The 16927-nt window shown below is 36.7% G+C and overlaps 1 protein-coding gene across 1 annotated transcript in view; it reads left to right on the top strand.

The window, feature by feature from the left end:
- The first annotated feature begins 4002 nt into the window (after positions 1-4002).
- LOC144973782 (uncharacterized) overlaps positions 4003-16927 on the top strand; it is a 17250-nt gene continuing 4325 nt past the window's right edge. Inside the window, exons 1-6 of the mRNA XM_078916676.1 lie at positions 4003-4810; positions 7290-7550; positions 10244-10434; positions 11842-12049; positions 14316-14428; positions 16189-16351. Coding sequence (XP_078772802.1) covers positions 4777-4810; positions 7290-7550; positions 10244-10434; positions 11842-12049; positions 14316-14428; positions 16189-16351 — 970 coding nt within the window. The 5' untranslated portion in view covers positions 4003-4776. The remainder of the gene's footprint in view (positions 4811-7289; positions 7551-10243; positions 10435-11841; positions 12050-14315; positions 14429-16188; positions 16352-16927) is intronic.

The following is a 16927-nucleotide window of genomic DNA, read 5'->3' as shown; positions in this document are numbered from 1 at the left end:
GTATCTAAAAATATGGCCAGAAAACTTGTCCTTCAAATATCGATCTTGCCGAAAACTTTCAAACCTGGGACTCCGCGAAGACTTCATTAAAATTCCGGGTTTGAAAATTTGTTTTTGCCAAAAAAGAGGGTCATTTAAATCGATCGATATTTGAAGGACGAGATTTCTGGTCAAATTCTTAAATGTACCCTTTTCCAGATTTCGGCAATTTGTTAACTGCTGAATCAAATATTGATAGGGCGAATGAATTGTTGTCACACAAAACAAAAAAAAGTAGTCCCTCAGAGCCTAAGGCCCATGGAGCCAGAGTTTATATCGGTTTCTATACTATTAAATAAACACTATCAATTGCCTGCAACCCTTTGGATAGAAGGCTAGTTAATGGCGCGGTTAGTTAGTACTTTCCACCAGATCTACTAGAACTAGCTACCCATTCCCTGATGGAATCGATACCAGTCCCTTTGCGTGTGTAGCGAGTGCTCTACCGACCGAGCTATCGGGACTCTGATTATTTGAATCCGTGATACAAACTTGTGCCGTAAAATTCTTAAAAAACAAAACAAAAAAAAAATCCTTGGTATGAAATAATTGAAGTACACAAGGGCGTTTCGCTCTATATCAGTTCGGAAAATTACTGAAAAGTTTGTGATAATATTCTAAAAGATTCATTATTTTGTCTTTGAATATTAATTATGTAATTCTACATAACATTACGTTAAACTAATGTCTGTGACTTCTCGGTTCGTTTCTATTGCCCTTGATAAATGACAGCAACGTTCGCAGAATTCAAATCTTCTAGAAGTTTAATTAGCGATAGAAATTAATTGGTTAAATAAAATTATAGGAAGTGGATGGGCTATCTATGTTGGAATTTCCAAGAGTAAACGAGGATAAAGATCACCCAGACCAAAGCATTTTGTTACACCAAGTGTACCTAGATTTCAATAACTTTATTATCCGAAACAGAATCATCATTGGTATATGTCTTATCTTCTTTATTGTCAACGAATGGGGTATGAGCGTGGTCCTCATTTACAAAAACAATACTAGATATTATTATCATTATTATCATCATCATCATCATCATCATCATCATCATCATCATCATCATCATCATCATCATCATCATCATCATCATCATCATCATCATCATCATCATTCTTCTTCTTCTTCTTCTTTCTTCTTCTTCTTCTTCTTATTATTATTATTATTATTATTATTATTATTATTATTATTATTATTATTATTTATTATTATTATTATTATTATTATTATTATTATTATTTTAATAATGATAAGAACCCATACTATGGATTTTGCCAGCTCTGTCTGGTCATCATACAAGATGAAACACATTGAAATGAATGAAATGATAGCGGAAGTGCAACATATTGGGCACATTCATTGGGTAATGCTCGACGTTTACGTACATGCAGGTCTGACATCCGAACCTAATTGTGGGACTAGCATAACTCACTTTTGAGATTTCCATTACAACAATGAGCCCATAATATATTGGGGTTATCAGACCTGCAAATAAGTGCACGTCGGTGTTGCTCTATATTAGATTTTTTTTTTAACGTTCAATCTCAAACACAAAAAAAAAACCCCAAGAAAAGTTTAATCAAAGCAAAAAAAAAACAAAAAAACAACAAAACAACAAACAAACAAACAAACTAAAAAACAACAACAACAACAACACACACACACACACACACACACACACACACACACACAAAGAAAACCCAAATTTAAAACGATTACAGTTATAATGTACACAGTTAACATGTATTCTATCCACACACTTAACGTGATGACAGCAGCATTGTGTGAAATATTCATGAGACAAACCATTCCCAATTCTAGTTGATGTAATTGTACGGTGTGGATGACAACAACACTTTTTTTAATTAAAAAAACCAACACCTTTTTACATTTGGTTATTTGTTGTATTGATTTTTTCCTCTCCTACCACTGATTGACATTCCCTCACTTAGGTCAATTAAATTTTTGAGGTACCGTCAACTGGGGCAACTTTGCCTGAAGGGGAAACTTTGCCTCTTGAATTTCAGACCAATAAGAGATTGTTCAGTTTTGTGGCAGTTATTTCGTTTGATAAAAATTCAAGTCTTTTAACGGGTACAATAACTGCAACAAAGCTGGAATGATCGAAAATGCTTCAAATTCACAGAGGCAAAGTTATCCCTTGAGGCCAATTTTCCCCTTGAGGCAAAGTTCACGGTACCAGTGAAATGTCGTGACACATTAAGCCTTTCACAGTACGGCTTCATTTTGTATCATTTTCGTCTTCTTTTACTTCTCCTCCTCGCCTTCCTCGTACTCGTACTCCTCCTTGCTCTTGATAATCTTGTTCTTGTTCTTCATTTTCTTGTTCTTCTTCTTTTCGTTCTTCTTGATCTTGTTCTTATTCTTCTTATTCCTGTTCCTTTGGTTCTTGTTCGTTGGGTTCTAGTTGTTCTTGTTCTTGTTTTTGTTTTCTTGTTGTTCTTCGTGTTTTTCTTGTTCTTGTTTCCTTGTGCTTGTTCTTCTGCTTGTTCTTCTGGTTCTTGTTGTTGTTGTTGTTGTTGTTGTTGTTGTTCTTCTTCTTCTTCTTCTTCTTCTTCTTCTTCTTCTTCTTCTTCTACTTCTTCTATACACAACAAAAACTACTACTCTACTACTACTACTACTACTACTACTACTACTACTACTACTACTACTATATACTACTACTACTACTACTACTACTACTACTACTACTACTACTACTACTACTACTACTACTACTACTACTACTACTACTACTACTATACTACTACTACTACTACTACTACTACTACTACTACTACTACCTACTACTACTACTATACTACTACTACTACTACTACTACTACTACTACTACTACTACTACTACTACTTCTTCTTCTTCTTCTTCTTTTTTCTTCCTCTTATTCTTTTACAGTTTCTTTTTCTTCAACTTCTTGGCAGTCATCGCCATCATAATATACATTCTCACTCATGACGCAGGTTGATCATGCTTTTTTTGCGATTACAAGATCATCTGGCGCCAAACTATAATCAAATCATTTCTAGCTGTATTGGGGCCATTGCAGCACTCACGTTAAGGCATTTGGATACGGCATAACCGCGTAGAGTCGAATCTCGTATACAAAGAGTTATAACAATTCATTAAAAAAAAAAAACATTTGTAAATAAGGTTAATGTTTAATTCTCTCTCTCGATATCGAAGACATACAATTTAAATAGGTTAAATATATACATGTACTAATTTACAATTCTGAATGATAACACAATATCCATTGTCTCTTTGTTTTGGTGAGAATTGTCAGGTCGTGAGTATACGAAAACCACGGTCCTAGTGTCAGGCTATATAAAGTTAACGATGGCTACGGCCTTATGCTAAACTTTTAAAAAATCGCCATAAAAGAAGACAGAAATCACGGGGAATGGGTTAGTACCATTAAATAGTGAATTGAAAAATTGCGGATTAATCCGAGGACTTTTTAAAACTGATTTCTCTGTATAAATACTCATTTTTATATTTTCATTTGTGTATTTATTTATTTTTTTAACTCACTCAACCCTAACATCGTTGTTTACCCGGGGTTACTTTTACCCCATGCCTATTTATTACATTTTTCCGAGACAAATTATAGGCGTAGATCTAGTGCCAAAGCTAATGTTTTTAGTTTTTACATGTTAATGGCAGTTGAATAAAACTATCTATGTACAAGCTCATTTTAAATACATTTTTGTCCTCCAATTTTGAATAGTTGCAAAAATCTCTAGGATTGAGTGAGTTAAAATTTATTGATATATTTTAAAAAGTCTCTCGGCAAAGGTTTTGGTAGATATTCACTCTCGCCATAATAGGGTTAACACTATTAAATAATATATGAGAAACGCGGATTAATTAGTGGACTATTTTTCGATTGATTTTGATCGATTACATCTGACGTCATGATAAAATAGAAACCATTGTTGGTTTTTTCTTCTCACTAACTCTTTGTGCGTCCGTTGAGGAGGTGATAAAACGTCATTTTGTTCTTGTAACGCTCGATAGAACTTATCAAAAGTGGCAAATTAGGGAGCAGGCACTGGTGTTGTGTAAGATAGAATATAGGAAAAAATGTGTTAATGAAACAGTAAATGAATACATATGAAATATTAGGGAGCAGCACTGGTGTTGTGTAAGATAAAAAACATTTTTTATAATGTGTTAATGAAACAGTAAATGAATACCCATGGAATACTAGGGAGCAGGCACTGGTGTTGTGTGGGATAAAAAAAAAAATGATTGAATCAGTCCCTAAAGTATACAAATAGATCCTTAAAAATCCGTACCCAGGCAACCTGTCCGGATAATGTGAACACCAGGATTGTGGAGCTCCGGATAAGAGAGACGGAAAATATAATCTCAAACTTTCCCCTGTTCATTCCACGTTGTAACAAAGTTTTACACAAAAAACAACCAATCATAATTTTCGACGCCTCATGTCTATTATATTGTCGTTCAGGAAGAACTACTAATAGCAACAATATTTATATATCCGAAAACTTTAATTAAGGTGAAAAACGGGATCGAAAGCACCCAGCCAAATAGTGATGAAGTTTTGTCTAACGTCGGACCTTGAACACGCCTACCCTAGTATTTTTCAAATCATAATAATTTGTATTCCTCAATTGACTTCATGTGACCCGTCCAATTCATAAAAGATAATTCACCTCTGGGAACATTATTCAGTCATCAAAACATGGAGCAAAGTCATTTCTTTTGGATATTATTGTGTAAGTATCAATGAAAATATGAAAAGAAAGCGCTTTATACTTTATATATATAATAATAATGAAATAATAATAATAATAATAATAATAATAATAATAATAATAATAATAATAATAATAATAATATAATGATAATGATAGTAATAATAATAATAATAATAATAATAAAAATAATAATAATAATAATAATAATAATAATAATAATAATAATAATAATAATATAATAATAATAATAATAATTAATAATAATAATAATAATAATAATAATAATAATAATAATAATAATAATAATAATAATAATAATACATGACATTTATAACGAGCATTTTCATCACTTGGTGATCCTCAACGCGAAAATATAATGGCAATACCACTCAAAGCGCTTTACAAAGAGTCCCAGGCCAACAACAACAACACGTAGCACGTAGGATGGGACGCTTGTTAGGCGATATTACCATTTTTACTGACAGAAACAACGCTGTTAACTCATTTTACACTTGATTACGGTGAGAGAATGTGAGTAAAGATCCTTTACCAAGGACTCAACTATTCGCCGCTCAGAGCGGGGCTCGAACCCAGGATTTTCCTATCCGAAGGCGAGCGTCATACCACTAGATCACATAACTGCACAATGAATAATTGAAGAGATATGAACATTTCTATAGCGCATTTTTTCTTACTCACTATGTTAAATGTGACTCGCATTGTCAAAACAGTATTATGTTGAAATAGAATTAGACGTAGTTTAGAACTAGTGTAAAATGAGTACCGAGTCGTTAACAGCGTTGTCTCTGTCGGAAAGAAATTGTAACATCGCCTAACAGGCGTCATGTCCCGTTCTAAATGTTACGTGCTGCTGTTGGTCAGGGACCCCTTGTAAAGCGATTTGAGCACGTATAGTGGATATTGCGCTATATAAAAGCCCAAGCTCAAGTTCAGGTGAAAAGAAATACAAACTTGTAGTTTTTTGCATTGAAAAAAGTGGTGCTTATTCGTCACCGCGATGGATGGAAGGTAACGCAAGTTACATATTTAATGTGTGTCTATAGATGGAACAAAATTGACGCCGCTCAGCTCTTTGTTATTGTTTTTTCGTGTTCTACGTGTTAAGAGTAGCTGTTGGTCAGGGACCCTTTGTATAACGATTTGAGCACATTTAGTGGATATTGCGCTATAAAAAGCTCAATTTAAAAAAAAAAATTTTAGCCAGTCATGGTTATGAATAGTTCTCACTAAATTAAATCAATCAGACTATAAACGTTTAAGGTTACACCGAGTTTTGTGTGATGGTACGTTTTATCCGACTAGCAGCAGCCTCTTATGGTTTTCACACTACTATGTTATGAGATCGACCCAATCAGCACAGTCTGGTCCGCATTCGTGCACCGTCGCAAACTAGCGAACTCGTATTCAAAAATATGGCCAGAAAACTAGTCCTTCAAAAATCGATATATTTAAACGACTCTCATCTTAACGAAAACTCTCAAACCTGGGACTTTAATGAAGATCTCGCACAGTCTCGGGTTTGAGAGATTTTTTGCCAAGTTGAGAGTCGTTTAAATCAATCGATATTTGAAGGACGAGTTTTCTGGTCAAATTTATAAATATTTATCTTTTCAGAGTAAGACAGTTAACTGGTTAAACATTAAAATTGAGCTTTTATATAGAGCAATATCCACTAAACGTGCTCAAAGCGCTTTACAAGGGGTCCCTTACCAACATCAACACTAAAGATGTAGGACGGGACATGACATGACGTCAGCCTGTTGGGCGATATTACAATTGTTTCGGACAGAGACAACGCTGTTAACGCCAGGTACTCATTTTACACATGAGCACGGTGAGAGAATGTGAGAAAAGAGCCTTTTTCCAAGGACTCAACTATTCGCCGGGCGAGGCTCGAACCCAGGACCTTCCGATCCGAAAGCGAGTGTCATACCACTAAACCACATAGCCGTATAGAAAGTTCGAAGATGACGTCACTCAGGTCTTTGTTATTGTTTTTTTTGCCATCCGCTCGGCACAAAGTTGAGTCCTTGGAAAAGGCTCTTTACTCACATTCTCTCACCGTACTCAGGTGTAAAATGAGTACCTGGCCGTTAACAGCGTTGTCTCTGTCCGAAAAAATTATAATATCGCCTAACAGGAGTCATGTCCCGTCCCACATGTTAAGTGTTGCTGTTGGCTGGGGACCCCTTGTAAAGCGCTTTGAGCACGTTTAGTGGATATTGCTCTAGATAAAAGCTCAAAAAGCTCAAATCTATAGATAGAATGCGCTTGGCCAAGGAGTTCACAACATTGCCATCCGGAAGTATAACGGACCAACGCACAAACTTTGTGTAACCATGAACTTTTATAGTCTGGTTAATACAGTTTAGTGAGAACAACTCACAAACGCGGATGGCAGAAACAATAACAAAGGTCTGAATTACGTCATCTGCATACTATCTATATAACTAGTTCATCTAATTTTTTCCCCCAGTGTCCCTCCAACTTGCGGGAACTCTGTGCTTTTTCCAGGAACCATACGAGGCTCCCGTGTTCATTAGCTCCGAGGGCAGCACAGGGAATGCCACCATCGGAAACGACGACTGCTCAGCTGATGTGTCCTTGTGGAACTTGCATATTGCTGACTTCAAGGTGGGCGTAGTGGTCCAGGGAGATAAAATTCCACTATTCGACAAGTTCACGCTCCCTACTCTTGGGATTGCAATTGTTCGCTTGTATCGGAGTAATTTTTCAGGTGTGTAAAACGTGAGCATTTTTTAAATATTGCGCAATAATATCCACTAAATGTGCTCAAATCGCTTTACAAAGGCCCCCTGACCAACGGATACTCGTAACACGAAGAACGAGACATGAAGCATTTTAAGCGATATTGCAATGTTTTTTTCCGACAGAGACAACGCTGTTAACGGACAGGTACTCATTTTTCACCTGAGTACGGTGAGAGAATGTGAGTAAAGAGCCTTTTCCAAGGACTCAACTATGCGGCCAGGACCTTCCGATCCGAAAGCGAGTGTCATACCACAAGACCACATAGTCGTAATGCAATATGTACTGTGATCATTCATTTGTTCAGCAAGCAGAGTCCATAAAATGGATAGTAAAATAAAGGGAGTAGAAATGACCCTTATAAAAGATACAACAGAAAGTAAACGACGTTTCGGCCTTTGGCCTTCTTCAGGAAAAAAAGAAAAGAAAGTGTGTTTCTTTCTTTCTATCTGGCCACTTATTCCTTTCTTTAAAAAAAAAAAAATCTTAACAGGGCTGGGCGGGGGGGGGGGGGGGGGGTCAATAATAACACTATCGTCGTCCAGAATTCTTTAATAACACCTCCCTCCCCGCCACCCACCCCCCCCCCCCCCCCCCACTCCCCCATTCCCTTATTTTATGCTGGATTACATAGTTTGATCTCAGTTTACATTTCATCCCATTACGTCATCTCCTAGTCGCTCTATTTCTTCCTCCCTCCTCTCTCTCTCCCTCTCTCTCTCTTTCTCTCTCTCTCTTTCTCCGCCCCCCCCCCTCTCTCTCCTTCCCTTGCACACATACACACACACACACACTCATACACACACACATACATACACACACATTTTTACCTATAATGTTTCAACCAAAATGCATATAATATAACACATTTCCTTCTCTTGTTTACCTTGAAGAAGGCCAACATTGCCGAAACGTCGTTTACTTTGTTGTATCTTTTATCAAAGTCATTTTTACTCCCTATGTTTTACTATACATTTTATTGACCCATTTAAGCACATCTAGACTTTGGTAAGACTCCATCAACTGGGTGGGGTTCCCTATCTCCACAGTGGGCAGGGAGGTACATACCGTGTCTTCTATCCCCTTATATCTGTTTTCTAACATGCTTTTCTGTCTTTGCCTTGGTATGAGATTGCTTGGTTTTGTCCTGACCCTGGCCGGAGTCCTTGGCTGGGAGGGAAACAGTCAAATGCGTAGTTATTGTTTTGGGAGATGATATTTTTTTCCTTGTAAATCATCTCTCTGTTATGTATTTTTTAATTTGTTATGTTTTATGTATAATGAAATGTAAGCATTTGATTGAGTGTATTCCTCTTTGTTGGATCTTGTGCTTGTGTCTATGTGAGACTTATAGGTGATATCAGACTTAGTACATTGGTGGTATGCTCTTGGAATCTACATCTGATCCCTATTTGTTCCCAGTTCCCTTATGTCTTACTTTTTCTTGGGTGCCTTAATTTTAATTCTAGAACTTTTTACTATCCCATTTTCTTCCTTTTTACTGGCGCTGATATAACCTAAATGTGTTGCAAGCGTGTAAAACCCTTTATAAAAAAAAACAAACAAACAAAAAAAAAAAACAGACTCCATCAAGTGCCCAAATGCCCTACACACATACAACGACAATACTGCCCTACTCTGGAAAAACCCATATTGAAAGCAATTGGCCAGAAAACTCGTCCTTTAAATATCGATCGATTTCAATGACCCTCATCTTGACAACAACTCTCAAACCTGAGACTTCGCGAATACGTTTATTCTACCCCTCCTAGTAAGATTATTGGATATTTTGTAACCAAATGGTATGGTATTTAGTACTTCTTATTCACCATAATTTGTATCTTTTCCTTCTGCTTGAACGACAATTTGACCCAAAACTAAAAACGTTGGATTTGTATTCATGCGCACCAAAATATTATATATAATTTAATTCCCAATCAGCTTGTCTTTTACACTTTATTTCACACCAAGAAAATGTGCGCAAATATTCTGCAATCGTTGAATAAAATTGTTATTCAACGCGTTCAAAGCATTATTCAACGATTACGTATTTACTAAGAAATTATAGGGTTTTCCAATGGGAGGGCTGGAATAAAATGCCGCTATATCATCATGCATGTGAACACCATTGGATACCAAAGCTTCTCTCTACTACAGAGTTAAAAGATTAGTTGCTAACTCGCCAATAAACTTTTGTAGTGTGTTTGAATGTTGAGCTCTACTAGACTTCAAGAAGTCGCGAGAGAAACTCAAAATAGTCAATAACTTTGAAACCACAGTTCTGAACTGGTGGTTGGAGTCAATTGCCGAGTGTTCCTCTCGTGGTCAGTGAGGTCGTGGGCTCGACTCCCACTCCCCATCGTGCAAAGTTTTTGTTCTCTATCAATACTCTTCAACAGTCGTAACGTCACTTCCTTCCTAATGACACATGGTAGCTTAGTAACACTGGCTCTAAACTATCGGAATAATGGCGGACGCATCAAATATTTCCCCAGCGAGCATAAAAGCGTATCCAGAGGGGGGGAAAACCATAAATTTGATCATCATTTGTTTAGAACCAATATGGCCGCCGTTGCCGGGCGGCGTGACATCAGACTACTGAATCCAATTGTGTCCTCTGACAATTCTCTGCTCACTTCATGTCTTGTTACTGTCCCCTAGATGACACCAAGTTGGACTTTATTGTCGAGGGCATCGAGGGCAACCTGAGCTTACGTCCCTTTGAAGTGCTGATCAGGGAAGAATTGAGCAATCTCACTATCTCCACGGGTGACCAGGTTTTTATTTCAGGAAAACAATTCGATGTACATGCTAAGGTTCTGTATGGTCAGGGCGTTAATTTCACTTTCAAGGTAAGTGTAGATGTCACTTTAAAACCTGTGTCACAATACTCTTCAACAGTCGTAACGTCACTTCCTTCCTAATGACGCATGGTAACTTAGTAACACTGGCTCTAAACTATCGGAACAATGGCGGACGCCGTATGAAATATTTCTCCGCGAGCATAAAAGCGTATCCAGAGGGAAAAAAACCATGCATTTGATCATGTTTTGACTTTTACACATTCTGATCACAAGGCATATGAAAAGTTCTAGCCAGCATGAAGAATTAAAAGTAATGATTTTCTTTGTTTAGAACCAAGATGGCCGCCGTTGCCGGGTGGCGTGACATCAGACTACTGAATCCAATTATACGAACCTATTATAGCCGAGCACTTTCTGTCAATTTTTTGAACATTATAGAATCAGCGATAAAAAGCTGACCTCCAAAAGACTCAAGAGTAGTCGACCGTACTCTGGAAAAAACCCATATTTAAAAATTTGGCCAGATGACTCGTCCTTCGAATATGAATCGATTTAAATGAGCCTCATCTTGGCAAAAACTCTCAAACCTCGGACTTGGTGAAGTCCCAGGTTTGAGAGTTTTTTTTTGTTGTTGTTGTTGACAAGATGAGAATCATTTAAATCGATCGATATTTGAATTCGAGTTTTTTTCGGGAGTACGGCGTGTCATTTATTATTATTATTTATTATTATTTTTATTATTATTATTATTATTATTATTATTATATTATTATTATTTATTATTATTATTATTATTATTATTATTATTATTATTATTATTATTATTATTATTATTATTATATTATTATTATATATATTATTATTATTATTATTATTATTATTATTATTATTATTATTATTATTGATTATTTATTATTATTGTTATTATTATTATTATTATTATTTTTATTATCATTATTATTAATATTATTATTATTATTATTATTATTATTATTATTATTATTATTATTATTATATATTATTTTTATTATTATCATTATTATTAATATATTATTATTATTATTATTATTATTATTATTATTATTATTATTATCATTGTTATTATTATTTTATTATATTATTATTATTATTATTATTATTATTATTATTATTATTATTATTATTATTATTATTATTATTATTATTATTATTATTATCATTATTATTATTAGTGTTATTATAATTTAATATTATTATTATTAGTATTACTATTATCATTATTGTTGTGGTTATTGTTGTTGTCGTTGTCGTTGTCGTTGTCGTCGTCGCCGTCGCCGTCGCTGTTGCTATTATCTCTCATGCTCACCATTTTCATCATCCTTATCATCATCATCACCACCACCACAATCACCCCCCCCCCTCCTACCACCACCACCACCACCACCACCACCAACATAACCATTGCTACAACTCCAGATCACCAACGACAAGCATGCCCCCGTCTATCACAAATCTGTTACTCCATTAACGGGAATCAAAGAAGCTTCTTTCAGTGGGATCCTCCTTTCAGCCACTCCTCTGACAAAATACAGAATCGAAGTGACGGCCGTGTCAGTCAGGAATGAAACTCTCACGTCCTTTATAGAAAGAACATCGGCTTTTGCTTTACCTCAATTTGATATAGGTATGTTCACTCACTCACTCACTTACTCACTTACTCATTAACTCATTAACTCACTCACTCACTTATTAACTCACTCACTTACTCACTCACTTACTTACTCACTCACCCACTCACTCACTCACTCCCTCACTCCCTCACTCACTCCCTCACTCCCTCACTCACTCACTCACTCCCTCACTCACTCCCTCACTTACTTACTGACTCACTTACTCACTCACTCACTCACTCACTTACTCACTCACTCACTCACTCACTCACTCACTCACTCAATCACTCACTCACTCACTTACTCACTTACTTACTGACTCACTCACCACTCACTCACTCACTCACTCACTCACTCACTCACTCACTCACTCACTCACTCACTCACTCACTCACTTACTTACTGACTCACTCACTCACTCACTCAATTATTCACTCACTCATTCACTCACTTACTCACTCACTCACTTATTAACTCACTCACTTACTCATTAACTCACTCATTCACATACTCACTTATTCACTCACTCACTAACTTACTCACCCACTCACTCACTCACTCACTTACTCAGTTACTCACTCACTCACATACTCACTCACATACTCACTTACTCGCTCACTTACTTACTCACTCACTCACTCACTTATTCACTCATTCACTTACTGACTCACTCACTCACTCACTAACTTACTCACTCACTCACTCACTTACTCACTCAATCACTTACTCACTTACTCATTAACTTACTCACTCGCTCACTCACATACTCACTCTCTCACTCTCTCACTCACTCACTCTCTCAATCACTTAGTCTCTTACTCACTTACGCACTCACTTATTCACTCACTCACTCAATTATTCACTCACTCATTCACTCACTTACTCATTCCGATTCACTCACTCACTTATTCACTCTCACTCACTAATTCACTTATTCACTCACTCACTCATTCATTCACTCACTTAATAATTCACTCTCTCATTTACTCTGGGTGGGGTCTGTTACCTCCTCTGGCGGACAGGAGGTCACTTGTTGTGTCTTCTTTCCCCCAAAATTTGTTTTCTGTGTTGCTTTCTGTCTTTGTCTCGGAATGGGATTATATGGTTTTGTCCTGGCTTTGCCGGAGTCCTAGGCTGAGAGGAAAACAGTCGAATGTAATGCGTTAGTTTTTTGAGGTGGTATTATTTTCCTTGTAAATCATCTCTCTGTTATATACGGATGGTTATAATTTAGTTTTGAACATATCTTGTAAACGTTTGAGTGTATTCATCTGTATTCTTGTGCTGCCGTCCGGATGATATTTTTGGTGATCTCTAAGTACATTGATGGTATGCGCTTGGAATCTACATCTGTACCCAATTTGAACAAGTTCTTCTTTGTCTTAATTTTTCTTGGGTGCTTTAATTGTAATTCTATAATTCTTTTCTTCCTTTTTACTGGCGCTGTATTGTATTCTTTTTTAGCTTTTATATAGAGGAATATCCACTAAACGTGCGCAAAGCGCTGTACAAGGGCGTTCCTGGCCAACAGCAGCACTTAACATGAAGGACAGGACATGACGCCTGTTAGGCGATATTACAATTTTTTTCGAACGGAGACAACGCTGTTAACGACCAGGCACTCAGTTTTACACCTGAATACGGTGAGAGAATGATTGTAAAGAACATTTTCCAAGGTTTCAACTATGCGTCGAGCGAGGCTCTAACCCAGGACCTGCCGATCAGAAAGCGAGCGGCATACCACTAGACCACATAGCCACACAAATGTGTTGCCAGCGCCATAAAACCCTTAAAAATTAAACAAATCTCTGAATAATTCTGCTGACTGAGGTGGCCGTGAAAGAGACAAGAGGGATGATTATAGGGGCTCTCCACTCAGATCTGTCTTCAGCTTTCTCCATTTATCTTGGCTTGTACATCCTGGGCCATCAGCACCATAGCTCTAGCTCAAGGCTCTCCCTCCACCTCCTATCACACACATAGTAGCACACACACACACACACACACACATACAATATATATATATATATATATATATATATATATATATATATATATATATACGCACCGTACACATTACAAATACACAAACAAAACGAAAACATTCTCAGACTTAATGGGTTCATAAATTATATTCTTTGCATTTCTATCACAAACACGAACACATACATAAACACAGTCACACACACACACACATACACACACACACACACACACACACACATCACACGAGGAAAACGTTTTAAGACTGAATAGCTCTTTGAATATGTCGTGTTACAGTTCTGACCCCTGAAGAACTCCGGACAAACACCACCAGCATGGCAGTGGTTACAGATGAACAGATTACTGCAACTTTGACGTTCGAAGCTAATTTCACCGAGTCTCTAACTGGGGTAAGCTTCAGTTCTTGTTCAGTTATTCGAATTCATATTATTTCCGATATTTTCTCGAATTTTCTCCATTTTTCTCGGTTTTTCATTATTTTTCTAAATTTATAAGTTGTTCTTTAGTTTCTGATCTGTTCTTCAGCTTTTCCCGTTTTTTCCCGGTTTTTCTTCAGTTGTTCTTCAATTTTTCTTCATCTGTTCTTTAGTTTTTCTTCTGGTATTTAAATTATTTCAATTTTTCATTTTCTTTAAAAAAAAGTTTTCGTGCGTTTTCTTTAGTGTTCTTTTTTCTTGTTTGTTTTGTCGTTAAAAAAATTCCCGTTGAGAAAATTGTCTTTAGGGTCATTCCAAGAGAAAACTGGAATAACACAGGCATCAGCCGCAGTGATCGCCGCAAATTGAGCTTGGGCGAAGTGACTTTCTTAAGGCTACACAGCTCCGTGACGGGTGGTCGAACTCGGTACTGGAATAATCCAGGCGTCAGGTCCGTTGAGCGAGGCTCGAACCCAGGACCTTCCGATCCAAAAGCGAGTGTCATACTTGTGGCGTCTACTGCTATCCATCCGACACAATACTCGTTTGGAGGCGGTGGGCCACAATTATGAACAGATTTCATAAGAGTTTATTATGAAGTATGAATTATCTTCTATGTGCTTTTTAATACAGGCCATGTTACGGTGTCCATCATTGCTTATTGCCTGGTACTCATTTAAAACCCACGGACTCAATATGATTTCATATCGGAGTAAACCTGGCGTCCAAAAGCCAATTTGAAGTTTGAGAAATCCAAAATATGAATTTTTAGTCTTTGGCGTCCATAAGTCAATTTGAAGTTTGAGAAATCCAAAATCTGAATTTTTAGTCTTTGGCGTCCATAAGTCAATTTGAAGTTTGAGAAATCCAAAATCTGAATTTTTAGTCTTTGGCGTCCATAAGTCAATTTGAAGTTTGAGAAATCCAAAATCTGAATTTTTAGTCTTTGGCGTCCATAAGTCAATTTGAAGTTTGAGAAATCCAAAATCTGAATTTTTAGTCTTTGGCGTCCATAAGTCAATTTGAAGTTTGAGAAATCCAAAATCTGAATTTTTAGTCTTTGGCGTCCAAAAGCCAATTTGAAGTTTGAGAAATCCAAAATATGTTTTTTTAGACTTTTTTTTTTAGTAAGTCAGAAAAATGGGTAGCGTGGCTCAGCGGTAGGGTCTTTGCTTCGTACCCGAAAGGTACCGAGTTCGATCACCCGCCGCTGCGCTGTGTCGCCTTGAGCAAGTCAAAACCTCGCCCGCCTAGCTCAATTTTCGGCGCTGCATTGCGGCGGACGCCTGGATTACTCCATTCTTCCCTTGGAATAGACCCTAGAGACAAAATTCTCCTATGGGATCAATAAAAGGAATGTTAATTCCAACGTTTGGGTGTCCCGGTAGCTCAGTTGGTAGAGCACTCGCTTCACACGCAAAGGGACCAAAATCGATCCCGGGAGCAGTCGAGATTTTTTCTGATCCCCCTGTCCACCCAGCAGTGAATAGGTAGCTGAGTCTGTTGGTCTTGGCGGAAAGTACTTTGCGATTGACTAGCGTCCTATCCAAAGGATAACAAGCAATTGCTATAGTCCGTTTCACGCTACAGAAACCGGGATAAACTCCGGCTCCATGGACCAAATGGCTCTGAAGGACTACTTAATTCTAACGTTTGGTGTTCGTTCCATTTCTACGTCATAACGTTTTGAGGCATTGGGAGACATATTTTTTTTTATCATCTACCAAAATCAGACAGTCGTCTGTCAGTCGGATACGAACAACGGCTGGGCGGTGTTTCCCATGAATGTCTCCTTTGAAGCAAATCCTCCAAGAGCATCCCAGACACTGGCCGTCAACACGACGGGGGTCTACAACATCACCTTCTCGTGCAGATCAACTGCTAACGGTCTAAGCCGTGAGTATAATTATTTCAATTTCCAATTTTCTTCCTTTTTACTGGCGCTGATAGGACCTAAATGTGTTGCAAGTGCCGTAAACACCCCCCCCCCCCCAAAAAAAAAAAAATAAATAAATAAATAAATAAAATTAAAAAAAAAAAACAATTAAAAAAAAAAGAAGAAAAACCCAACTAAAAATCACCAAACAAACAAACAAACAAACAAACGAACCTTCCCCTTTGTCTTACTTTTTCTTTAGTACGTTTAACTTCAGATCAATATTTTTTACTCAATATTCATTTTCTCCACTGGTGCTGAAATGGTCTAAAAGTGTCGCTAGCGACGTATAAAACAATAAGAACATTTAAAAAAAAAAATCAAAACAATCCTGGGTGTAGGCTTTATATTTTACCAGCTCCCCCCCCCCCCTCCCCAACCGTTTGCACTCAGCCGTGATAATAATAATAATAATAATAATAATAATAATAATAATAATAATAATAATAATAATAATAATAATAATAATAATGATATAATAATAATAATAATAATAATAATAATAATAATAATAATAATAATAATAATAATAATAA

The sequence above is a fragment of the Berghia stephanieae genome, chromosome 5, assembly GCF_034508935.2.
Source record: "Berghia stephanieae isolate SIO BIC M18660-M18661 chromosome 5, UCSD_Bste_1.3, whole genome shotgun sequence".
In the NCBI taxonomy this organism is placed as follows: Eukaryota; Metazoa; Mollusca; class Gastropoda; order Nudibranchia; family Aeolidiidae; genus Berghia; species Berghia stephanieae.
Note: the sequence above shows the minus strand (reverse complement) of the source record. Positions and strands in the feature narration are given on the sequence as shown.